The sequence below is a fragment of the Pantherophis guttatus genome, chromosome 7, assembly GCF_059756535.1.
Source record: "Pantherophis guttatus breed Tessera chromosome 7, ASM5975653v1, whole genome shotgun sequence".
Lineage (NCBI taxonomy): Eukaryota > Metazoa > Chordata > Lepidosauria > Squamata > Colubridae > Pantherophis > Pantherophis guttatus.
Window position 1 is genome coordinate 26577898 of NC_142069.1, and position 26351 is coordinate 26604248.

The 26351-nt window shown below is 39.9% G+C and overlaps 1 protein-coding gene across 2 annotated transcripts in view; it reads right to left on the reverse strand.

Moving 5' to 3' along the window:
* The window catches only part of LARGE1 (LARGE xylosyl- and glucuronyltransferase 1), a 382380-nt gene that overhangs the window by 188827 nt on the left and 167202 nt on the right, over positions 1–26351 (reverse strand). For both annotated transcript variants that reach the window (XM_034403814.3, XM_087873824.1), the window contains exons 3-4: positions 24401–24702; positions 19041–19123 (exon numbers count right to left, since the gene is read on the reverse strand). In XM_034403814.3, the coding sequence (XP_034259705.2) occupies positions 19041–19123; positions 24401–24702 (385 nt within the window). The remainder of the gene's footprint in view (positions 1–19040; positions 19124–24400; positions 24703–26351) is intronic.

Below are 26351 nucleotides of genomic sequence, written 5' to 3' on the forward strand. Positions count from 1 at the left end.
GCTAAATATTAGAAATGAAATTAGTTACCTAAAAGCAAAAAAATAACTAATTGCAAATAAAGACATTACTGGTACTAGTGATTAATATAATATGTCCCAGGACATATGAAATGTGAATGGAGACTTATGGATATCTTTTAACTTCACATCTTGCAAAGAAATGTTATTGTAAATGTCTTACAAAGAAAAATCTATTTGAACACTTTTAATCATGTGGGAAATTTGGTTAGCAGAATGAGGAGCTACAAATATACTTTAAACAATTGGGTATAATCAACACAAATGGAAAAAAAAATAAAACTGCTATTAAGCATAATGAACCTTGTTACATAGATGATCCAATTGTGCAATAATTAGCAATTGAAACAATAAAATAAATTGGTACAGGGGACCATACTTTTCCAGATTATATGGTTTTTAAAGAAAATATCCTCACTTTTAAAAAAGTATTTCCATGGGTAGATAGTTTACTGATTGATTTGGTGGCCTTACAACCTACCAAATGAAATCAGAAGTAAAATACAATGTTTATTTCCAGAGTATAACAGGTAAAAGAAAATACAATAATATATTACTTATGTGCTAAATGCAAAGAACCAATGTTTTTTTTTACATGATATCTTGATCTGTTCAATATAATAGATTATTAGCTGAATGCTTTGTTTATAAACATAGTTTTGCTTACAATGTATACCTTATAGCCCAGAATGATACAGGACAATCTGTGTGGTTCGGGTCCCAGCGGGCTGTTCTTTCAAGTAAGGATTTGAATACCTAAACCTAAAAGGGCATACACTTGACAATCAAACAAAACATGAACAATTATCTTTGATGGCTGGGGCACTACAATTGTGATAATTCCCAGGCTGGAAAAGAGAAAGAAACTGGATCTTCTGATCAATGTCATTAATTAATAGTATCAGAATTCTTAAACATATTGCTCTGAATCAGTTAATTAATTAATTATTATTGAATTTCTATACCGCCCTACTCCCGAAGGACTCAGGGCGGTGCACAGCCATGAAATAAAACACATAGATATACAAAATTTAAAATCGAATAAAATGAATTAAATAAATTTGGCTGAATTAATACCCAATTTAAAATACCCATATTTTAAAATCCATTAAAAATTTAGAATTTACACTTAAAAGGGAGAAGATTTAGGCGAGGCCAGCTTGATGAAACAAAAGCGTCTTCAACTCGCGGCGGAAGGTGCGCAGATCCGGAATCCTCCGTATCTCTGGGGGGAGCTCATTCCAGATCGTCGGTGCCCCTACAGAGAAGGCTCTCCCCCTAGGGGCCGACAGCCGACATTGTTTGGCCGACGGCACCTGGAGGAGCCCCTCTCTGTGGGAGCGTACTGGTCGGTGGGAGGCTGTTGATGGTAGTAGGCGGTCCCGTAAGTAACCAGGTCCCAAGCCATGGAGCGCTTTAAAGGTGGTAACCAGAACCTTGAAGCGCACCCGGAAGACCACCGGGAGCCAGTGCAGCTCGCGCAGGAGAGGTGTTACATGGGAGCTCCATGTTGCTCCCATAACCACCCGCGCGGCCGCACTCCGCGCCATTGGAGCCTCCGGGTGCACCTCAAGGGGAGCCCCATGTAGAGAGCATTACAATAGTCCAGACGAGAGGTGACGAGGGCATGAGTGACTGTGCGTAACGAGTCCCGATCTAGAAAGGGACGCAACTGGCGAATCAGGCGAACCTGATGAAAAATCCTCCCGGTCACGGCCGTCAAGTGCTCTTCTAAAGACAGCCGTGAGTCCAGGAGGACGCCCAAGTTACGAGCCCTTTCCGTGGGGGCCAATGATTCGCCCCCAATAGCCAGCGATGGCGCCAGCTGACTATATCGGGACGTCGGAAACCACAGCCACTCGGTCTTGGATGGGTTGAGCCTGAGCCCGTTTCTCCCCATCCAGATCCGCACGGCCTCCAGGCACTGGGACATCACTTCAAGGGCATCGTTGGGGTGGTCCGGGGTGGAGATGTACAGCTGGGTGTCATCAGCGTACAGATGGTACTTCACCCCGAAACCACGGATGATCTCGCCCAGCGGCTTTACATAAATGTTGAACAGAAGGGGCGAGAGAACCGATCCCTGCGGCACCCCACATATAAGGGGCCTCGGGGTCGATCTCTGCCCCCCTGTCAACACAGACTGCGACCGGTCAGAGAGAAAGGAGGAGAACCACCGTAAAACGGTGCCTCCCACCCCCAACCCTTCCAGCCGGTGCAGCATGATACCATGGTCGATGGTATCAAAAGCCGCTGAGAGATCTAACAGGACCAGGACAGAGGAACAACCCCTGTCCTGAGCCCTCCAGAGATCATCAACCAACGCGACCAATGCCGTTTCCGTGCTGTACCCAGGCCTGAAGCCCGACTGGAACGGATCTAGATACGACGCTTCATCCAGGTACTGGGGTAGCTGTCGCGCAACCACACTCTCAACAACCTTCGCAACGAAGCAAAGGTTGGAGACTGGACGATAATTAGCCAATACTGCCGGGTCCAGGGAAGGCTTCTTGAGGAGAGGCCTCACCACCGCCTCTTTCAAGGCGGCGGGAAAGACACCCTCACCCAACGAAGCATTTATAATCCCCTGGAGCCAGCCTCGCGTCACCTCCCGGGAAGCCAGCACTAACCAGAAGGGACACGGGTCCAACAAACATGTGGTCGCGTTCAATCTACCCAGAATCCTGTCCACGTCATCTGGGGTCACAGGATCAAACTCATCCCAGATAACAGTCTCAAGACCTGTCTCCGTCACCCTCGCTGGATCTATCCCGTCAGAGTCCAGACCTGCCCGAATCTGAGTGATTTTGTCATACAGATATTGAACAAAATCCTCGGCTCTCCCCTCCAAGGGGTCCTCCCGCGCTTCCTGGTGGAGCAGGGAGCGGGTCACCCTAAACAGGGTGGCCGGGCGATTATCTGATGACGCAATAAGAGCAGTAAAATGAGTACATTTTGCTGCTTTTATCGCCACTAGGTAACTCCTAATATAAGATCTTACCAGTGTTCGGTCAGATTCAGAAAGACTAGCCCTCCAACAGCTCTCTAGGCGTCTTTTCCGGTGCTTCATCTCCCTCAGCTCCTCGGTGAACCAAGGAGCCAGGCGAGATCGGCGCCGGGTCAGAGGCCGCAAAGGCACGACTCGATCCAGGGCTCCAGCAGCCGCCCTATCCCAGGCGGCCACTAGGTCCCCAGATGAGGCGTGAGCCAGAACCTCTGGGATTGGCCCAAGCTCCATCTGGAACCTATCAGGTTCCATCAGGCGCCTGGGGCGGTACCATCTTACCGGTTCCGCCTCCCTGCGGTGGGGTGCTGCGGTTCGAAGGTCAAGGCGAAGGAGCGAGTGATCTGACCATGACAAGGGCTCGATGACTATATCCCCTATCTCGAGATCACTCAACCACTGTCCAGAGACAAAAACCAAGTCCAGTGTGTTTCCCCCAGTGTGCGTAGGGCCATGAATTAGTTGGGTCAGGTCCATGGCCGTCATGGAAGCCATGAACTCCCGAGCCACCTCAGACGCCTCACCCACGGATGGCAGGTTGAAATCCCCCATGACCATAAGTCTGGGGGTATCAACCGCCACCGCGGCAATAACGTTGAGTAGCTCGGGCAGGGCTGCCGCCACGTGGCAGGGAGCCAGGTACGTGATCAGCAAACCCATCTGAACCCCATGGCCCCACTTCACAAGGAGGGACTCACAACCAGCTGTCTGAGGTACAGTGGTCTCCCTCGGCCTAAGGCCTTCTCTAATAATAACCGCTACTCCCCCACCCCTCCCCTGTGACCTTGGCTGATGGAATGCGTGGAAACCTGGTGGGCACATTTCTACCAGAGGGACCCCTCCCTCTGGGCCCAACCAGGTCTCCGTAATACCCGCCAGGTCCGCTCCCCCCTCGTAAACAAGATCACAGATGAGGGGGGCTTTATTTACTACAGACCTGGCGTTGCACAACATCAGACGAAGGCCCGGGCCCTGAAGGTCTGTACTACCTGGAGAACGGGTGGAGCCTTGGGGGCCGGAGCACTCTACCGCTTGAAGACAGCGGGTGCGTGCTCCCTTAACATGATATGGCCCCCTGCTCCCGCCATATCTACCCCTCCCACACACAGTACCGATGGTGAAAGCATAGTCTGGACCAGCTCGACCCCCTCCGGATCCCCCACCACCCCCGCCGAACGTCCTGGCCAAGCCCGACTCTCCTCCTAGTGGGTTATCCCCCAAACCCACAATCCTAATTCCAATCCCACCCCCCTCCCCCCTCCCAGAACCCCTTAAAAGTTTAAACAAGGACAATTTTAAAAAACCCCGCAGCCCCCTCTTTGCGGCATGCCACCTCTCGGACTCCAGAGCCCGTCATCGAGGTAGGCCCTCGATAGAATGGAGGGCCAAGCCTGCGAGAGGGGGGAGTCTCGCAGACCAAGAATCAGTCTTCTCCATTTTGCTTCCTTCCAATATTTTAGCATTATAATTCACAGAATATGGATGAGGACGTTAGCTAAGAAACCATTTTTTCCCCAATTAAAGTAGAACGGGAGTGTACAGTTTACCAGAAGTTTTAACAAGCCCATTTTGGTGTTTATTTTCAAAGTGGCAGTGGTAGAAAATGACATAGGCCATATGTAGCAGAAACTCAGTGAATTTATATTGGTGATGTTGGAGGAAGATCATGGTGGGCTATAAAAGAGCCATTGGGAGAAGTTGGCAGACAGACCAAGGATTTTTCAGTCCTATTTTGAAGAGAAATGGAGTTCCTATACTATACCTGGAAGTTTCATATAGAAGATCAAAGGTGGCAGGAATGAGGGGGAAAAATAAAAATAAAAACTCAGTCTAGATTCCCAAAGACCTTCAGAAGAGACAGTATTACTCTATAGAATCCAGGAAAAAGCCTTTCTTATATTTTTATTTCTACAAAGGGTTCCATAAAAGGCATAGCATCTGATTATACTGGTGTGAGACTATTTGTTTGAATAATTACAAAGACCAATTATGCTATCCTAAATTTGGCTAAACTAGATGAATGGGTACCTGCAGGGGTGGGCTTCAAAATTTTTAGCAAGGGGTTCTCTGCCCGGTTGCTGGATGGCATGCCCATGATGGGCATGGCTTAGTCAGCCTCTTATACCATGGGGAGGGGGTATTTTTGCCCTTCCCGGGTCCAGAGGCTTTTTTTGAGCCTCTGGGAGGGCAAAAATGGCTTCCCCAGGCTCCAGAGGCCCTGGAGCCTGAACTTCCAGTAGGCCCATTTTTCACCTTCCCCGGGCCTCTGCACACACCCTGCACTTACCTGCATCCAAAATGGGCCATCTGAGGACTCCTGAGAGGGGCGAGGTGGGGCCAGCCAGAGGTGGGATTTGGAGGTTCTGCAAACTGCACAGAATCTTAGCTAGAGGTTCTCTCGAACCTCTGCGAACTCCCATCAGCCCACCCCTGGCTACATGGAAATACCTATCTATAAGAATAGCATGCATTGATTGATTGATTGAATGATTGATTGATTGATTGATTGAATGAATGAATGAATGAATGAATGAATGAATGAATGCACATTATTAGTGCACATGTTAAAATAAACATACCAGCAAAAAAAAGTAGTCTTTAGTTAGATTATAGCCCAATCACTCCATTTTTTCCAAATTTGGGGCCTCAGATGTTGTTGGACTGCAACTGCCCTATAAATGATTGTTCCTCATATTAAATAGAAATGACTGGAAGCTAGACATGGTTTTTTTAAGAATGCAGAACTGTACTCTTTCTAGTTCTCTGGGGGCTTAATAGACATCTGGAAAAGCTACTCTAAGGCATGTAGCAGCTGCATATGTATGGCTTTTTATGCCTATGTTTTCTGCTAAACTATCTATATTTAGACCAAAAAACAAAAACCCCCAGGCAACCATAAACATGCATGTTGAAATAAATAGCCAACATTTATTTATTTAAACAATTTATACAGTCAGGTCCAGAAATATTGGGACATCGACACAATTCTAACATCTTTGGCTCTATACACCACCACAATGGAGTTGGAATGAAACAAACACAATGTGTGTTAACTGCAGACTGTCAGCTTTAATTTGAGGGTATATACATCCAACTCAGGTAAACGGTGTAGGACTTACAGCAGTTTGCATATGTGCCTCCCACTTGTTAAGGGACCAAAAGTAATGGGACAGAATAATCATCATAAATCAAACTTTCCCTTCTTAATACTTGGTTGCAAATCCTTTGCAGTCAATCACAGCCTGAAGTCTGGAATGCATAGACATCACCAGATGCTGGGTTTCATCCCTGGTGATGCTCTGCCAGGCCTCTACTGCAACTGTCTTCAGTTCCTGCTTGTTCTTGGGGCATTTTCCCTTCAGTTTTGTCTTCAGCAAGTGAAATGCATGCTCAATGGGATTCAGGTGAGGTGACTGACTTGGCCATTGCATAACATTCCACTTCTGTCCCTTCAAAAACTCTTTGGTTGCTTTTGCAGTATGCTTTGGGTCATTGTCCATCTGCACTGTGAAGCGCTGTCCAATGAGTTCTGCAGCATTTGGCTGAATGTGAGCAAATAATATTGCCCGAAATACTTCAGAATTCATCCTGCTGCTTTTGTCAGCAGTCACATCATCAATAAATACAAGAGAACCAGTTCCATTGGCAGCCATACATGCCCATACATGCCCATGACACTACCACCACCATGCTTCACTGATGAGGTGGTATGCTTAGGATCATGAGCAATTCCTTTCCTTCTCCATACTCTTCTCTTCCCATCACTCTGGTACAAGTTGATCTTGGTCTCATCTGTCCATAGGATCTTGTTCCAGAACTGTGAAGGCTTTGTTAGATGTTGTTTGGCAAACTCTAATCTGGCCTTCCTGTTTTTGAGGCTCACCAATGGTTTACATCTTGTGGTGAACCCTCTGTATTCACTCTGGTGAAGTCTTCTCTTGATTGTTGACTCTGACACACATACACCTACCTCCTGGAGAGTGTTCTTGATCTGGCCAACTGTTGTGAAGGGTGTTTCCTTCACCAGGGAAAGAATTCTTCGGTCATCCACCACACTTGTTTTCCGTGGTCTCCCAGGTCTTTTGGTGTTGCTGAGCTCACCGGTGCATTCCTTCTTTTTGAGAATGTTTCAAACAGTTGTTTTGGCCACGCCTAATGTTCTTGCTATCTCTCTGATGGGTTTGTTTTGTTTCTTCAGTCTAATGATGGCTTGCTTCACTGATAGTGACAGCTCTTTGGATCTCATCTTGAGAGTTGACAACAACAGATTCCAAATGCAAATAGCACACTTGAAATGAACTCTGGGCCTTTTATCTGCACATTGTAATTGGGGTAATGAGGTAATATCACACACCTGGCCATGGAACAGCTGAGAAGCCAAGTGTCCCATTACTTTTGGTCCCTTAACAAGTGGGAGGCACATATACAAACTGCTGTAAGTCCTACACTGTTCACCTGAGTTGGATGTACATACCCTCAAATTAAAGCTGACATTCTGCAGTTAACACACGTTGTGTTTGTTTCATTCCAACTCCATTGTGGTGGTGTATAGAGCCAAAGATGTTAGAATTGTGTCGATGTCCCAATATTTCTGGACCTGACTGTAAGTCCACATATTACACAAAAGTGACATTGGCTGATACACAGGGGTTAAAAACAACAATTTAACAAAAACCTTAATTGCTGAAGCCACAAACACAATCTAATTCAAAAAAGCGATCAACCAATAGAGCTAACCTAACCATATGGCCCAATGCCTGGGGGAATAACCAGGTCTTTAATGCCTTAACAAAGGCTAACAGGATTGGGGCCATCCTATACCTGGTTCTATAATTCAGGTGCTTCTGCAGAAAAGGCATGATTCCAGGATCTATCAAATGATATTGTAAACAGAAGGGACCCAGAGCAAGTCTTCCCTAGTAGATCTGATGTAGAGAGAGACCAGAGACAATGGGGGATAGGTATTCCTGCAAACAGTCTGGCCGTATGTCATGTAGGGCTTTATAGATGAAACCTAACACCTGAATCACATCCAGAAGCCCACTGGGAACTAGCATACCTCACAGAATAGTGATGTTATATGATTGTAACAAGAAATGCAAAAAAACCCTCCATGCAGCTGCATTCTACATCAGCAACAGCTTGCAAATGCCAAGGGCAGCCCCTTATAAAGCACATTACATTAACCCAAACAGGTGATAACTAAATCATGAATCACAATACACAAGGTTTTTCAGTTCAAGAATGGGGACAATTGGTTCAAAAGATGAACCTGTCAAGTGTGAACAACCAGACCCACATATACAAAGTTTAAGCTAACTACTTTATTATGTTCTGTCTATAATACAGGAATTTCCCAGTCTGACAGCCTACTATTGGGAACAACTAGACAAGGCTTCAGAGAACTTTGGGGACAACAGCTCTAGTCCTTCTGTGGTTGCACAGTGACTCCAGGCTAGTTCTGTGCTTGATTCCTCCTCCCCACCAGGCTGGGTGCTTCCCAAGAGAACCTGTGCAAAGGGTCCCCTGCTCACAGTTGCCACTTGCTCTTCCAGTAGGTGTTGCGAGTCCAGGAGGACACCCAAATTGCACACCAAATCAGCATTTGGGACTTTCAATGATTTGGAAGCCTTAATAAGTACATATAGAAATAGACAGTTCTGGTTCTTTTTTTTTTAGAACATCTGCCTCCTATCCAACCCAGTAGTTTAGTGACCAGACTGATTTTGTTTTTTAGGAGCCAAATTAAAAACTTACAGTGTTGGCAAGTACATGGGAAAGACATGGGTTTTATTCCAGAGTGACATATTTTATTAGCAATTGTTGATGCTACATAATGTGTACTGATGCCGTTCATTTGTAACTAATGTTATTGTATTGATGATATTGTATTGTTGTTTTTAATTGCTGTTAGCTGTCCTGAGGCTTTTAAAGCCAGGCTGCTGATATAAATGGAAATAAATTAGATGAATTAAGTGAAGAATTCTCACCTAACTGGCTGGCTCACATACTGCCTGTTAATTCAACTGCTAGCAATTAAAAATGACTGCTAACTTTTATAGTTATTTGTACCATTGTGGGGCTTCCTTTCTTAACATGCATTTTATTATCACTTCAAAACAACTGTAACACAACAAAGAAACAATAAAACTTCAGAGGAAAAAAAGGATACCTAGAGAGTACGCCATGGCAACACAGCAGCCATCTGATAAGTGAAGAAAGTTCTTTGGAAAAGCATAGTAAAAATAAAGATAGCAAATGTATTTCTGTGTATTCTTTTCCCCCCTACATTTTTTTTTATTTTGTTCAGAACAAAGTTAAAACACAAAACTAAATAAAAATCGAAGAAGACAAAAAAGAAAAAAAAGCACAACACACAAAGCAATCAGAACATTAAAAAGGTGCATCAAAAAACAAAATTATCCCCTCTATTTGAATACTGAATAATATATTACTACAACATTAGTTTCCATCCCACCCAAAATTTAAAATTTTTTTAAAGTACTAAATCTATTATCAGCTTTTTGACTTGTCTTCTAATATATTAGTGACAAAGTAGTTAAAAGGAAATACAATCATAGTAACACAGAACAAAATTAAAGTTTCAAAACTCTCTGTCAATAAACGGCTATTGTAATCCACTGGTAGAAAATTTACCACGGAATGTTGACTATCCTGGATCATCCCAAAAATTATAAATAGATCACCCTGGGTCAAAAATCCATGTTTGTTTCTTAATATCCTCTCTTGTCCATTGTTTAATTAAATGTAGTAAATTCAGTCTTTAGAATAGGTCTATCTTCAAGTCAGAGTGCAAGCAGAAGTAGTTAACAATAACTGTAATAAAGAGCCTTGGTAGTACAGGGGTTTAAGGCACCCTGTTATTAAGCTGGTTATTATTAAGACCATCTGCCTGCAATTACTGCAGGGTTCGAATCTCGCCAAGGCTCAAGGTTGACTCAGCCTTCCATCCTTTCTAAGGTAGGTGAAATGAGGACCCAGTTTGTGGGGGCAATAAGCTGACTTTGTAAATATACAAAAGGATGAAGGCTATTGCTGAGCACATTGTAAGCCGCCCTGAGTCTTCGGAGAAGGGCGGCATATAAATCAAATTAAAAAAAAAAAATCCATACAGTCTTCCTCTATCTTTGTAGAGGAAAGGAATTTGTCTTTCTCCCTTCTAGCTGTAATATTGGAGAAGTATACAGACTTAAATTTTGGAACAACAAATGAAATCCACTTTGCTGGTTCTTAAGCGGTGAGATCTCTTTGATCTGGAGTGGGATCAAAATCCTTTTGTGTACCTTTATCCATAGGTAAAGCTTCAAATTCTACCATTTTTTGAATAAATATTAAAGCTTGATCACGTTTTTGTAACAGAAATTCAGCTAAAAGCTGCATATTTCCCCACTCTTCTTTCTTAGATTTCAGACATTGGTCAGCCATTTTAAGCTGTGGAACTTAATAAAGGAACAAAGAAAATATATATATATATATTTCTCTATATTTCAATCCAAAATTATGAGAAAAATTCAGTAGAAATAAACTCCAACTATTTTGCAAATTAAAAACATAACAGAATCCAGTGGTATGTCTCTTCACCACTACCCTGAACATTGCTGTGCTTTCCATATGGAAGAGATAAATCCAGAACAACATATATCAAAAGGAAAAAAAGAGAAAAAAAGCATTTAGAGTCCAGCAAGGGGTTTAAATAAATCAGCATTCAACTACTAATCAATTTTTAAAGCAAAAAGCAAAATAAAACAAAATCAAAAAGTGAAAGTTAAAATTCTGGCACGCTTAGAAAACAAAACTGTTTGACAGGAAGGGGAATAAGCCCAGTGACTTTTCAATCACTTCCAGAGAGAATTGGAATCTTCAAGACCCCCCTTCCCCACTGGGTCCACAATAATTCAAAAGTCATCTTGGGTCAATCCTAAATGCTCCCATTCAAAATCAGGGAGCAGCACTGCCAAAGAGCCAGCTTTAGCAGTGAAATCAGCAGATTGTCGGTAAGAGAAAAAATAAACTCTTACTGTGAAGCAGCCATCTTGAAAGGGGAAAGCCTATTCCTATGTATTCTTTTAAAAGAAAAATAAAATAAAAAGTATTTTGCAGAATAACTTCCTTCAACTAAAATGTGTGCTATGGTTTGCCCAACTGAACTTTGAATTTTGAACCAATGAATAAATCTCTACAGGTATTCTTCAATATGAATTCTGATATTCCCTGAAAGAAGGGTGATTCTATCTTTCAAATGATTCTCCCTGGCTATTTTCATAGAAATATCAAGACTCCCTCAAATTGAACTCAACATTTGGTGACATCATATGTATATCTATGACATGTTTTTGGCAGGAAGATAGTGTGGCTGGCCAATTGCCTGCTTTTGGAATGTCACTGTGTCCTACAGTTAACAATCACATGGACAACAGCCATTGCAGAAAATGTTTAAAAACTTACAATACTAGATGCCAGACTTGGCTAAAGTATTAGTCCAGACCAACACAATTCCGATTCACAAAATATTTGAAGGAGAAATTGCATCTAACATTTCCGTCTTGCAAAGATTCTCCTCCCCCAAGCATGCTGGCACTACTTGATCAAATTATTATTTAGTGTATGGTAATGTTATGTTAGCCAGGAAACTACAGTGTAAATATAAAGAAGTTGTTTGGCTGCCGAAGATTGCTAGTCCATTCAGTTCATGCTTGTGCATTATCCAGAATGCACTCTAGGGGACGAACTAGCTCCACATTCAAAAGGCTTAATGGTGTTCTGTAGCATCATCCAGGGCTTTTTCTACCAACAATGTCACTTCGCATTTGGGCAGCACATTCAGAAAGATGCAGCATCAGTTGAATTCATACTGCCATTCAAAGCATCATTTTTTCCCCACTACCTATTTCTCTACTTGCATTTAACATGCTTTTGAACTTCTAGGTTGGAAGAAGTGCTTGGTCAAAAAACATCTGATAGAAATGCTGAGTCAACCAGGAGGCTCACATTCCAACCACATTTCTCATAAAACCATGGGCTCATATCAGTTCCAGACCTATGCATTAAATACTATAGTTTCATTTTTGAGGACTCCAGGCTATATTGGCTGCCTTGTATTTCTCATTTCCTTCAAGGAAAACCAGTAGGGAAGGTAGATGTGGGCTGGTTGAGGAAGAAGATCAGGCATCAGCAAGACTTGGTGAAAAATAGGATGGATATGAGAAGAGATTGGGAATTATAGAATGATAGGTGATAGGGTTAATCTGGGCTCTACAAGGAAGGTCCACCATTCTTAAAATTATGGGCAAGAATGTGTCTTTTCCTGCTAGGAACATACTCTTTTCTTATGATCTGGATAGGCAAGGAAGGTACTCTAGATAATGATCCCATTGAATAGTAAGTTACCCTTCAGGAGCCTCACCAACCATTTGAATGGAAGTGGGAAGATATTTCTATGGGAATATATATTTCTATGGGAATATATATATAGAAGAGGTAAAATCCAAGCCATGAAATTACTTTAAATTTTGGACTCTAGCACAGATATACGTCTGCCTCTGATCTCCATAACTGATGTTGATGGTGCCATGGTGGCGCACTGGTTAGAATGCAGTGCTCACTCCAGGAGTTCGATTCGGTGCGGCTCATGGTTTACTCAGCCTTCCATTCTTCCAAATTCGGTAAAATAAGGACCCAGATTGTTGGGAGAAATATGCTGGCTCTGTAAACTGTTTAGAGAGAGTTGTAAAACTCTATGAAGCGGTATATACGTCTACGGTAAGTGCTATTGCTATTCTATTATTAGAATGGTGAAAAGCCATGAAAACTCTAGCCAAGAGTTCTTACAAAGTATTTAAAAAATTGGTTTTACTTATGGGCAAGGTACTTCTAATTGATGAACATATTTATGCAAAATAGCCTCCCTGCCCACAATATAGACACAGTCTTTGCTTATGTCCATATGATTTTTTTCTTCCTCAAAGAGACAAGGACTGACCAGTTATGCCATTTCCTTCTCTATTATTTTAATAGATTAGTGAATTTAGGAACACAGAGTACTGCACAGGATATTTCATCTCCTACTGCTACTGCTTCAAGGTGTACCCAGCCTGAGCATGTCTATATTCAAGCCATCCATCTTTCTAAGACTTAGCTGAATTAATATGTTCAGCCTCCAAGAGCCAGATGCAGTATATTTGGAGATGGCATGGCATTACTGGAGTGGATGGGTTAAAATATCTGTTCAACACTTGAAGTGCTTCAAAAATTTAAGAGATAAAATGAGTACCTTATGCCTCAAGCTTACGATACGTCATTTGGTTCTCCCAAAGTTTTATATTTATCCAAAATTAGCTACTTTGCAGAAGTTTACAAGAGGGTTCAAGAAGAGCCAAATGTAGTTTTTGAGTGGCGTTTTGCTCATTCCAACGAAAGTCTGAAGAGAATTTCCTGGACCTCCTGTTTTTGCAGGGCAAAATAATGTGAATAAGAAGATCCAGAGCTTTGTGCAACCTTTTCTTATTTTTCAGATTACTCACATTAAAATATGAGTATTGCTAAAAAGAATTAAGATTTTTTTAAAAAAAAAATCTACAAAATTACCTAAAGCACATCTAAGTGGAAAAGCAATGTATATTTTTTTTAAAAAGCAATACACTTATAATAAAACACAAGCCAAATAGTAGCAAGAATACAAAAAAAAATCTGTCCAAGTTCTAAGGCTCAAACAAAGCATTCCTTTGGAGCCAATTCATAAAATAACTTGGACATCACTTTTCGAATGGTGAACCAAAGTGACCAAGTTGCTTCGCTTTGCAGAACTTCTGGCAAGTCCTGCGGAAAATGTGTCACTTGCCTTATCAGGATTGCTTTCCATTAAAAGACCGGAAGAATTCCCAATACAGTTTTTCTTGGCAATTTTTGTTGTTTTGAGAGTATGTAGCTGCCAGATAAATAACAAAATAAACAAATAAATGACTTTCTGAAAATTTAAGTGGGTATCTATGAGAGTAAAGCTTGAATAAAAACTTGAAAATGTGGGTTTTAAGTGAAACCAGTTCAGAATTAAGCTTTAAAGTTAAGACCTTAACTTTAAAAATAGAAGGAAGGTTACTGTTGGCATAAATATCTACCTTTCTTCCTCTGGTTTATCTTTTGTAAAATCTCAATCACAACATGTATTATTATGAACCCCTCCATGTGGATAACCCCTTGTCACGGTGGTGGGTGGGTGTTCTGTTAAGGTTGAACATTATTCTGGAGGTATACCACCTGAAAGTATACCCAAGCCAGGGTCTCAACTGAGGAGCCAGACTTAGAGCACCCACAAACCCATTAACCACGATGAGGCATCAGAAAAGAAATTCCATACCAGATCAGTCATTGCCCAGGTTAACCAGCACTGCGGCAATTGCTGTACCAGGCTGGCTGTCAAAAAATGAGTTACAGGGTTGGAGAAAGACCTGACAAATTAGTCTGTGAAAAACTCACCAAGAAAATGTTATAGAAAGGGTCTTAAACATGTCGGCTAGGGTGCCCAATGATAGGAAAACAGGAATCCCAGTTGCTGAGGTAACCAGTGGCATTAACAAAGCAGTTAAGACTTATATACCGCTTCACAGTACTTTACAGCCCTCTCTAAGCAGTTTACAGAGGCAGCATACTGCCCACTAACAATCTGGGTCCTCATTTTACTGACTTTGGAAGGAGGAAGGCTGAGTCAACCTTGAGCTTGGTGAGATTCTAATTGCCAAATTGCAGGCAGCTGGCAGTCAGTAGAAGTAGCATGGAGTACTGCATTCTAACCACTGCGCCACTGTGGCTCTAGATACGTTGGAGAGCCACATGGAATGTCGAAGGAATGAGTCAGGATAAATTAGATATTGTCAGACATGAGATGATCAGTTTGTAAATTGATCTCCTTGGTGTCAGTGAGCTGCACTGGTCGGACAATGGTTTTTTCCAGTCTGAGAACTTCAGACTGTCTATTATTCAGGACATGATACTAGGAAAGCAAACGGAGTGGCATTTACTGTAAGCAAGAAACTTGCTAGAACAGTGGAAAGCTTCTCCACTTGTTGATGGTTGGTGCTAGACGTTGTTGTATAATTTTAATCTTAAAATTATACAACAATGTCTAGGTCCAGCCATCAAAAGGGAATTATAAATGTTCAAGGCAGCTTCCAAAGAGGTTGTGGAACTCACAACCATATTGCAAGACTGTGCTGGCTCATAGAAAAATCTTGTGAAAATCATGTTTTTGACTACAAGGAAAGTTTTCAGTTACGTTGATCATGAGAAGCTATGGAGAGCCCTACAAGACCTGGGGGATACCAGCACATTTGGTCAAGTTGGTGCAATCTCTGTACACAAACCAGGAAGCCACTGTGCGAACATCATATGGAGACAGAGATTGGTTTAAGACAGACAAAGGAGTGAAACAAGGTTGCATTCTCTTCCTTTCTTATTCAATCTGTGTACTGAAATAATCATGGGGAAGCTAGATCTTGAAGAATCAAAAATTGGGGGTAAAATTGGTGGAAGAAACTTCAATAATCTTCAATATGCTGACAATACAACTTTCTTCTCATAAACCAAAGAAGGCCTAGAACATCTGATCAAGAAAATCAAGAAACTATTTCTAAACATGAAAAAACCAAGCTCATGACCACTGTAAGGAAGGGAAACATCAAAATAAAAATTGATGGTGAAGGCACAGAATTTGTGAGAAAAATCACTTTCCTAGGACCATAGATGGCTCAAAGTGGTGAATGCAGCACAGAAATAAATTGTCTGATTGCACTGGGTCGCACAGCAATTGTAAACATAAGCCAGATAGGGAAAAGCAGAGAAATCAGCCTGGTGACTACTGGTAACTGTAGGTTAGTTTGCTCTATTGTGTTCCCTGTGGTTACCTATGGTTGTGAAAGTTGGACCTTGAAAAAGCAAGAGAGGAAGAAAATTGATTCGTTTGAGCTGTGCTGCTAGAGAAGGCTCATGAGTGAGTATTCCTTGGTCAGCAAAGTTGACTAACAAACAAGTACTGGAACACATAACACCACACATGTCACTAGAAGGCAAAATCAAGAAGCTGCATCTCACTTCCTTTGGCCATGTCATGCAGGGGAATTCACTGGAGAAAGCAATTATATTTGGAAGAGTTAGCAGTAAAAGGAAACAAGGAAGTGCATGGTGGTTGGACAGTATCAGAGCTGACTTCAGCCAGAGCATAGAAAAATTCAAAGAAATAGTGCAAAATCAGAAGATATTCAGAGACCTGGCCCATAGAATCGTCAAGAGTCAGACACAACTGAGTAGATAACATCATCATCATCATCATTATGAAGAGGCTACAAACTAAGATTTGGGTCAATAACTTTATTGTTGTGAATATTTTCAATAAAAACTGTACAGAGGAATTGTGTTATCTGTTACCATCACTAATTTGAACTCACAAACATTACCCTTCTTATTAAATGCTGATATCTAGAAATACTATACTTTTGTCTCAGAACTGAGTCTGGCTAGGACTGATCTTATATCTTATAATATTATATTATAAGATAAGTTATAAGATAATATTATTATCTTATAGTATCTTATAATATATTATCTTATAATATAATACAGATATAATGTTGTAAGAACAATAATTCAATCTGCAATGTAGCTTTAGGATCAACCAATCCAAGCTTTAGTGGAACAGGAAGAAGTCCTGTTTCAAAGCCATTAGCCAGGTTTTGATACTCAAAAGGCAGATCTTACTTTCAAAACAAAGGTAGCCTTCCAAAGCAAGTTCAGACATATATCTTCCCTTCATTCCTAACAATTATAGATCAAGGACTATAGGGTGTTTAATATAATTTCATACTATCTTTAAAAAAAAATGAAAATATATGCTGTGCGTACTGCATATGCACAATTATTCTATGGCAGGATCAACTACACTCCAAGTTCAGATGGCAAAGTAGTCACAGAGTCTTCTTTCTAAAGAGTCAGTCAGGTGAATCAGTTTTACAAAGACTTTAATTAACAATGAGTTCTTAAAACTCACAATGATATTTCTTCCAGTTAAATATTTTTTGGTAGCACCATTGCATTAAAACTCTAATAAAAGTGTTTTAGAAAAACTCTAAATATAATATGTATGGAAGTTTTCAACAAACCAGGGTATGCTCAGTACTTAAATGTTGTAGAGCACAAATGAACAAACAGAAAGCATCATATTGGGGGGAAAAAAAGGGGGGGGGGATACATTTAAAATCTATTGCTTATAAATTATTTTCTTTTCATTTATCTTCATTGTTGTATTGGGACTATTAATCAGAAAGATTAATGACATGTTAAAATTGGACAAATCAGATAAGGCAGGAGGAATGCTGTTAATCTCAAAATACATACATTTTCCTTTGAAATATTTCATAGGGTAGTAAACCCTTTGAAGTTCATGACAGCATCTAAGAGTTAAAGAGCAGAGAGTTGGCATGCTTTCACTATTTTTCCTCACCCTAATTGTAAGGCCCAAGTCATTGTAGTCACTTTAGAAGTTATTTACCTCTTCCTCCTCCTTCAGCCTGATACATAACTAAATTATGTGGAAGTTTTGTGACGTGCCCTACTCAAGAGGGGAATGACACCTTTCTGAGCCAATTTGCACAATAGCATTACAATAAAATTATACTTCAGTCAACCTCCAAACAATCATTCTTCAGGGCAACACTAATTTAATTGTTTGTGGAAGATCTACCAGAATGTTTAATTCATGATTTGCATCTGACAACCCTTTATTGCACAGAATGTCCTTCCTTCCTTCCTTCCCTATAATCTTAATTATTTCCAAGACAAGTGCCGATGGTAAAATAACTTCTCCCAGATATGGAAATCAACTATCTGTACTGCTACTTTAAAGATTGAAGGGTTAGATTTTAGTCAAAAGACAGCCCTTTTTGATTTAAAACAAAATTAAGTCAAATTTAGTTTGAGTAGGAAAAAGTCCCCATAAATAGATATTTTATTTTGTTTCAAAAAATGGCCTAATTTATGAGTTTAACTTGTAATTTAAAATTATAGCTACAGTTTTAGTTCATTTGGGAAATCTGAGTCTATGGAATGAACAAAAGTATTTTTTTCTGCTTCCCTTTTTTCTGAGATTTTTTTTTTCTTTCTGTCTAACCTATAAAACCTAATATTTCCTAGAGGTTGCTCATCTAAGAACTAACCATGTCTAATCTTGCTAAGCTTTTGACAAAGATTTGCAGCCAGCATCCAGATAAACAGGGATTAATACTAGAAAAACAACTGAGCAGAAAACACTACCTTAAATCAAGCAACTACCAAGGGGAAAAAAAGAACACATCACCACCAGCACTGGTAGATCAAGCTCCTATATAGTCGGGTAATGAAACATCCACAAGCAAACAACAAAACTCAGAGAGCACCAAGGACTACACAGTTCATTCCTGAACTACATATACAGTATTCTCTTCTACTGAATTTTTGAGATTAGTAAAGACTGTTTAGATGTTATTACTTAGCTGATCCGGTTTCCATAGTTCTCCCACTTCAAATCCATGCTTGTAACTCATTAAAAATAAACCTAAAGAAAAACCTGGGCACATTTCTGATAAAAGCATAGTCATTTCAAAAAGCCAGGAAGAAATTTAAAATAGCGACAAGTTAGGAATAGGTTGTAATCAGAGAAGCTTAAGGAATGGGGAGATTACTTCCTAAAAGTGAAGTTTTCATAACATAGTCATTTTTTTTAATGGTTGGATGAGTGCATCATTATTAAATTCTGTGCATGTTGATAGAAATTTAGAGGAGCTAGTTCAAAGCAACATAAGTTGGTAAGAAATATATTTTACATATTATATAGTTTTAAACGTTTTAAAAGAAGCAACCCATTTAGCTAGATTCAGGTTCACTGACCATCATGTCTACTATGAAGGATCAAAGGCACATTGAATCATTTTTGTACCAAAAGAAAAAAGCATGCAGCAAGATAAAGAGGCTTTACCTATGAAATAAGACTGATTTGACGAGAGTGACAACATCCCGACTGGCATTGTATCCAGCACACACAATGGCGACGTGGATTGTCTAAAAAGACAGAAAAACAAACAGTGAATACAAGGAGAGGAAAGATCATCACAATCTAGCAAAATTAGTGCAGTCTGGTCAGTTTGAGGCTTTTGATGTTTAACACTACCCGATATATTTTTAAAAACTGTAACATCATGGATATGTGAAGTACCAATGACATAATTTCCCTAGAATCTTAAGCCTTGTGCTATCTTTTTATACTATGCAGAAAATATTCACTACATTTTGGTACTAGCTTAGTTAGAAACAAGTTAAATCACCTCCATTTCGAAGGAGGCAGAGGTGTCCACAAGGCACAGTCAAAAAAAAAAAAAATCAAGAGGATAGCTGTGATAGTGTAATTGAAACTGTACTTGGTTTTTAATTGTGTCAGCCACAGTGAAGGGGAAAAAAAATAACTCTTACAGAAAAATCAAATGCCATAATCCTGCATATGTATAGTGCCATTCTACACAATTATTTAAGGAAGTGGTCAACACAGAAGAGCTGCTGATACCAGTTCTGAGAAAAAATAAGCAATATGCAAGATTTCTTGGGTAAATGGGCATCCCTGGCAAAGTGATTGTGAGGAGAACCAGTGCTGAAACTGGCTGCTGCAAGAATATTGTTCAGCCTCAAATCTGCTTATAACTCAAGACTTTGCACTTCCTGTCTCTTCTCAATCTCCAAGGAAAAATCCCAATAAATTTCTCATTCTCATCTCCTTTAGGACCATTGTCTTGTTATACAGCTCTATGAGCCTTCATATCTTGTTGGGATGATTTCCTTCATTTAAAGCTCAATTTACCATTTAAAGCTAAAGGCGGCATTCAAAGAGACTATTGTTTATTTTAACTTCGCAGAAGCAGACCTGTGAGGCAGATCTGTTGCTGAGACATTGTGACAAACCCCAAGCTTCAACGTCCAACGGAGGACTTGAACCTGGTACTTTCTATTTGACTCAGCAGTCAATAAAAAATGAGTAGTTCTCAAGTTCAGAGTTTCAGTTATGTGGACAGAGTGTTTTTTACTCAAAGTAATCCTCATCAAAACCAATTCTTCCCTGTGTGTTTATGCTGCTACTTTGTAAATAAAGTGTGGATTTACAGGAAGGTTTCTAGCCAAAATTACAGCAATATAATCTTTTATAAATTTGACATAATTATTGAATAAATTGGTATCTTCTCTTGCACCTAGCTATTACATTTGCAATTCCAATGTATTGCCTTAGTGAGCAATTTATTGGTAAAAGATATTATAATCTCAAAGGCCATTTTATCTATACAACTTTTTAACAGTCATTCCCTTGTCCAAAACTGGTTGTACTCCCATGAATCTTTGGGTCCTGAGCCACCTATCCAGGTGGCATTTAAGTTTAATAAATAATAACAATAGTAATTAACATCAATACATTTCATCTTGAACATAAGAAAACACGGGAGTTTGCGAACAGACTTTTTACTTTTTAGGAAAAAAAATTAAAAATCAAATCTGCAAAAAAGTGCAGAAAACACAATGTGCATTCTAAGCCAACAAGTAGTTCGTAACAGGAAAACAACACCCACTTCTAGGTTATTTTAAAGATGTTCTACAAGAAGACCCCTCATTAAACTGAGAATAACTTTTAATTACAGGTAGTCCTCACCTTACAACCATAATGGAGCTTGCCCACTACAATGGGCAAGTTATAGCTCTCGTAAAGCAGGTCACATTATGAACCTGATTTTACAATCTTTGTTAAGCAAATCCATTGTTCTCTATGAAGTGGTTTTATCAAAACCTGGAAATCATGGGCCCATCTAAGTGTGACATGCTCCTTAAAGTTTTGCGCCAGCCAGGGTTACAATCAGTGGTGGGTTGCCTCCGGTTCGGACTGGTTCGCAAGTAAAACCGGCAGGAAGCCCCGCCTACCACCCTGGATGTCGTCATCGGCAATCTGCACATGTGCAGAAGCAAGGCGCGCGATTCCGTTGTGAACCGGTAGTAAAGGTAAGTAGAACCCACCCCTGATTACAATCTGAGCCCTGGAACTGCATACAGCTCCTGAACCTCCAAGAAATATTGAGAATTAGGGTCACTGTGGTGAGATGAGAATTTAGTTCCTACTGCCTTGAAGTGAGACGAAACGATAGTGTAATGCTAATGCTAAATTCGTTATGTTTGTATGTTGATACAACCCTTCCCCCGCATTCAGAAAAAAGGCAGAAATCCCTGTCCTGCTGAGCTTCTGAGTTCCTAACACAGACTTGGCTATTCTATACTTATGCCCAATCTACCTCTTTCATATAGTCAGTGCAGTGAAGGATCTACCTTCATCAATGCAGGAAGACTTGAATTGCTAGGAATAAAGATGATTTTATTTATTTATTTTAATTCAGAAGGATAAATAATGAGCACTTAGTTTTTAAAACCATTCTCTTGACAAGTGTGACTCAGCAAACTCTTGTAGCATAATCCTACTGGAAATAAATGTTGCTGTGTTCAGTAAGACTAATTCCCAGAGAAGTGTACATAGAGCTGCATCATCCAGCATTATAGCAAACAGAGTGAAACATGTTTTTTTTTTTTAATTAAAAGAAAAACACAAGAAGCTGGAGGATACAGATCTGAAACTATTTATTTGTTTCTGTTGCAGAGTTCAGTTAAATATTTGGAATAGTTTCCTTATTATTTGGGAGGGGGAATCAGGGAAAGATATTTAGCTCCTACCATGTCCATTGCAAAACTACACTAGGAGTTTCCCTGTGTTTGCCTAGAGCAGGGGTTTCAAATTCACATCCTCATAGTGGCGTCACATGATGTATCGGGACTTTTTTCTCCTTCGCTAAACCGGGTGTGGGCGTGGCCAGCGCGTGACACATCCGGCCCACAGGCCAGGAATTTGACAGCCCTTGCCTAGAACTATTTCCAAAGTTTATTTATACTTCTGTTTATTGAGTTATCCTTTGCTTACTTTATGAAGTGTGATCATACTGCATAGATAAGCCTTTGGAATATATCCAAGTTACAGTATAAAAGTGAAATGTGATATATAGAGATGGTAAAGAAGAGTATACTTGATGACATTTTATTATTACTATAATAAAGAGGGCTAGGATGGAAAAATGGTTAAAGTGTTGGACTAAAAGCCAGGTGAGTAACTTCAGCTCGGTTATTCATCTTTCAGTCCTAATAAGGGTCAGGCTTTGGGACAAATCAACTGTGAAAACAAAGCTGCAGGGGTGTCTCCTGAGTGTGGTTTAAAAAAAGTCAAGACGTTGGCCATAAAGGCAGGCAACAAATGGGCACAAAATGTTGACACATACAAAAAACAGGTGGAGATTTTAACAGTAATAGAATTGGAAGCGACCTTGGAGATCATCTCATCCAAACCCCTGCTCACGCAGGAGACCTATCCTAGGGATTTGAACCACCGAACTGCCGACCTTTCTGATCGACAAGCACAGCGTATTAAGTCATTGAGCCACCTAGCCTCGGTGACTAGGTGGCTCATTTAATTGCATTGTTGTGACTACTGTCTTGACTTTTTCAACTCCACCCTACAGAGACGTTGTATCAAGCGTTGATAGCTTCATAACAAGAACTACGGGAACAAAAGTAGATTGTGTAATCGTGTGGGATAAACACTAAGAGGAAACAAGCATTAACTGTATTACAATCACTTCAATATTATTCAGATTATAAATAATAGTTTAAAAGCTGCTTTCTATTAATTTCTGCCCCCCATTTGTGAAAATTTCATTGTAGGTTACAGACTGACAGTAAAGAACAATGATGGTCCAAAGCTTTTCCAGCATACAGCAGAGCATGGTGCATTTATTTTATAATACTTTTATCTTCTGAGATTTAGAGTCAACAATAGAATTATCAGGAGTTTGGTAGACATGCTATGTATTTCCATAGAACTTAATGGTTTTTATTTAGTGTATTTAATGTATTTAGTATAACATTTTAGGTATCCTATTCCTATACTCCCATTATATTTAAATATTTTTCAACACCAATTAAAATGTACTCTTCATACCACAAGATTCTCTTTAGTACCATATTTATTATGTAACTCTATTTACAGACTGTCACATATGTTTTGTTATGTTAATTATAGATTCTGTCCAGCTTATATTTCTGTAACACTAAACTGGATATTAGTAAACAGATTGCATCTCTTATTCGTAAAACTTTTTTTCCTTAAAGAAGAGATACTTTTATCAAATTTGTGTTCAAATTTGACAATAGCGTCAAGTCAAGGTACGTATATCTACATGTCACATGCAAATATTTGAAGGTTACAGCATGTGACTTAACAATACAATACTGTAATATCCTTGAGAGACAAGGAGAGGAAGAGCCACAAGGGCAACTGTCAGATAAGAGACATCTCAGCCCACAGAAGAAATGGGACAATAAAAATGGGACATGGAAATCTTCTCAGAAGGTACCTTCCCTGGACTCCTGGAAAATAATGGCAAGGAGAGAGACTTGTGCTTTCAGAATTACAAGATTATGTTACTGTAAAAAGGTAAAGGTAAAGGTTCCCATCGCACATATGTGCTAGTCATTCCCGATTCTAGGGGGCGGTGCTCATCTCAGTTTCAAAGCCGAAGAACCAGCGCTATCTGAAGACGTCTCTATGGTCATGTGGCCAGCATGACTAAATGCCAAAGGCGTCTGGAACACTGTTACCTTCCCACCAAAGGTGAACCCTATTTTTCACGTGCTTTTGAACTGCTAGGTTGGCAGAAGCTGGGACAAGTAACGGGAGCTCACCCTGTTATGCGGCACTAGGGATTTGAACCGCTGATCAACAAGCTTAGTGTCTTAGCCACTGAGCTACCGCTGTAACCTTATAATAAAGATGGCATTGGTTTCTTGTCTGCTTGAAAGGGTAGTCTCTCTCTCTCTCTCTCAGGCCAATTTATCACACATGGCTGTTATTGTGGAGAAAATACAAGGAGGAAGGAGTAATGGTATGTTTGCCTCCTTGAGTTGTTCATAAAAAAATCTAAAAAAGAAAAAACATGTTTGCCACTCTATTGAAGTCAATAGCCATATTGACTCTATTAAATGTGCCCGTCTTAAACTAGACTCATGGGGTCTCTGTTAAATACGTCTTTTCTTTCCCTGTTTGTAGCACGTAACAATCAAAGTGAGCAGATGATTCCATCCCTATCAAGGACTTAATTTTTTCTTTGCTACAGTCATGGTCAAGATTCAAAAGCTAGAGGATACTATTCCAATCGCATCACGTTGATTCGCTTTTAGAAACATGGCTTAGCTAGGAAATCATCTGCCTACCTCGCACTTCTCCACTGCTGGCTGTTGTCCACATTCAGAGCTGTTCCCTGCCACAATGCCAGCCCGGAGGCTCTCACTGTCCCCAGTCCCTTCCTCCATGGAGTAAGTTTTTGAGTGATTGCCTCGTCGGTGAGACATGCCCCGGCTCTGGACCAGACTGAGCTGCTTGCGTAATGCACGGTTTTCCTCTTCCACTTCTCGCATGCGAACTTCCAAGCTTTCTCTTTCACGTTGACTTGTGGCTGTGTAATGAGGGCTGTGGGGCTGGGATTCAATTGGAGACAATGACACTGGCTTTCCATCTGTAGTGAAAAAAAACAAAACAGAAATTGTCCCAAATGGAATTAAAATGTCAAAACTCTGCAAAAACATCAAGATTAATTTTTACTCCAATCAATCCTGAGACCTAAATAAACTGTGCATATGGTTAATAGACAAAGGATCCTTATAATGTAAAGATAGTCTACAATCAAGCCAAGACTCAAAATCTTAGCTGGGCTCTACAAGCAGTCAGATGGATAGATAAAGCTTGCAAAGACCCAGCATCCTCCATTTTGTGGCAAAAGTCCTAGTTGGCGAAACCTTTGGAGATGATTTTTTTCCCATCCAGTTCAAGGGGAAAAGCTGTAGAAAAAAATATTCCCTTGCTTGCTCCCGTTCCTCTAGTCTTCAGCCTGGAGTTAAGTAAGGTTTTTCAAAGGAATGGAGATTAGACAGCGTAGGTGGGGAATTTAGTTTTTGCCCTATTTTTGGGGTGTGTGTATGTAGGAATCAGAATTCTATGAACAACTGTTTCTAGCATACTGAACAAGCTAATTTTGCTGTATGTTTTTTTAATTTCCATTTGAATAGATCAATAATTGCATTCTTCCAATTAGGCAGTAATATTCACACACATTAAGCAAGTTGCACAGATACTTCATAAACAAACCGTATTGATATATGTATATTTCTCCAGTTACTTCAATTACAGTTGCAGCCTTAGCATTTTTTGACATTCCTGCACCATTTCAGCTCCACTCTTAATATATTCGTATCCTTCACACACATACACCTCCAAAATGCTCCTTCCAAAATTCTCTTATTTAAGTTACATCCTGAATGTTTTATTACTTTTACTTTTTATCTCATTCACTGGACTGGTCTTGTTTAGCCATTGCACTCACTTTCAAACCATTACATATTTTTTCCCCGTTTCTTTCATTCCAAACTTTCTGATCTTTTTACCTATATTCTTTGATCTTTTCCACTTATACAAATATTGCTGCATTTATTTATTTATTATTTATTATTTATTATTTATTTATTTGTTTATTATTTATTTATTTATTTATTTATTTATTGCAGGAATCATGTGCATTCCTCTTTATTTGCAGCCTCTTTTATCTTGTCCCATTCTTTTTTATCCAATATATCTAATATAAAGACTTGCAAATAGAAGTAGAAAGCAAAAGACAGCAAAGATAATACCAACAGTTACAGGTGTTTTGGATGCAATCTTAAAACATCTGGAGGACCCTTTGAACATTTTCAGCACTGACAAAATCACCATTGCAAAAGGCAGCTTTACTTGAAACAGTTTACATTCTGTGAGGATACCTTTAACACCATCAAACAACATATCCTTATTGTAGGTCCTTGGGAACGATTCAATATATGGATAAAAATGCCAAAAATCCAGTCTAAACATTTGGTTGTGTGAGCAAACATAATAATGTGATTTTTATTATTGCAAATGGTAAACTTCATATATTATTTTCTATAGAAGTTTTATATACATACACATTCAGTGAAGGGGAAAAGAGCAGTGCTATTGGTGTATTTTTCTTCTTTTAAACTTTCTGTTTTGCTCCAAAGTTATGCAGTACAGAGAAACAGCAGGCATTCCATATTATCTTTGGCTTGATTTATGGCAGGGGTAGAAATATGCAACCTGCAGGTCACAGGCAAA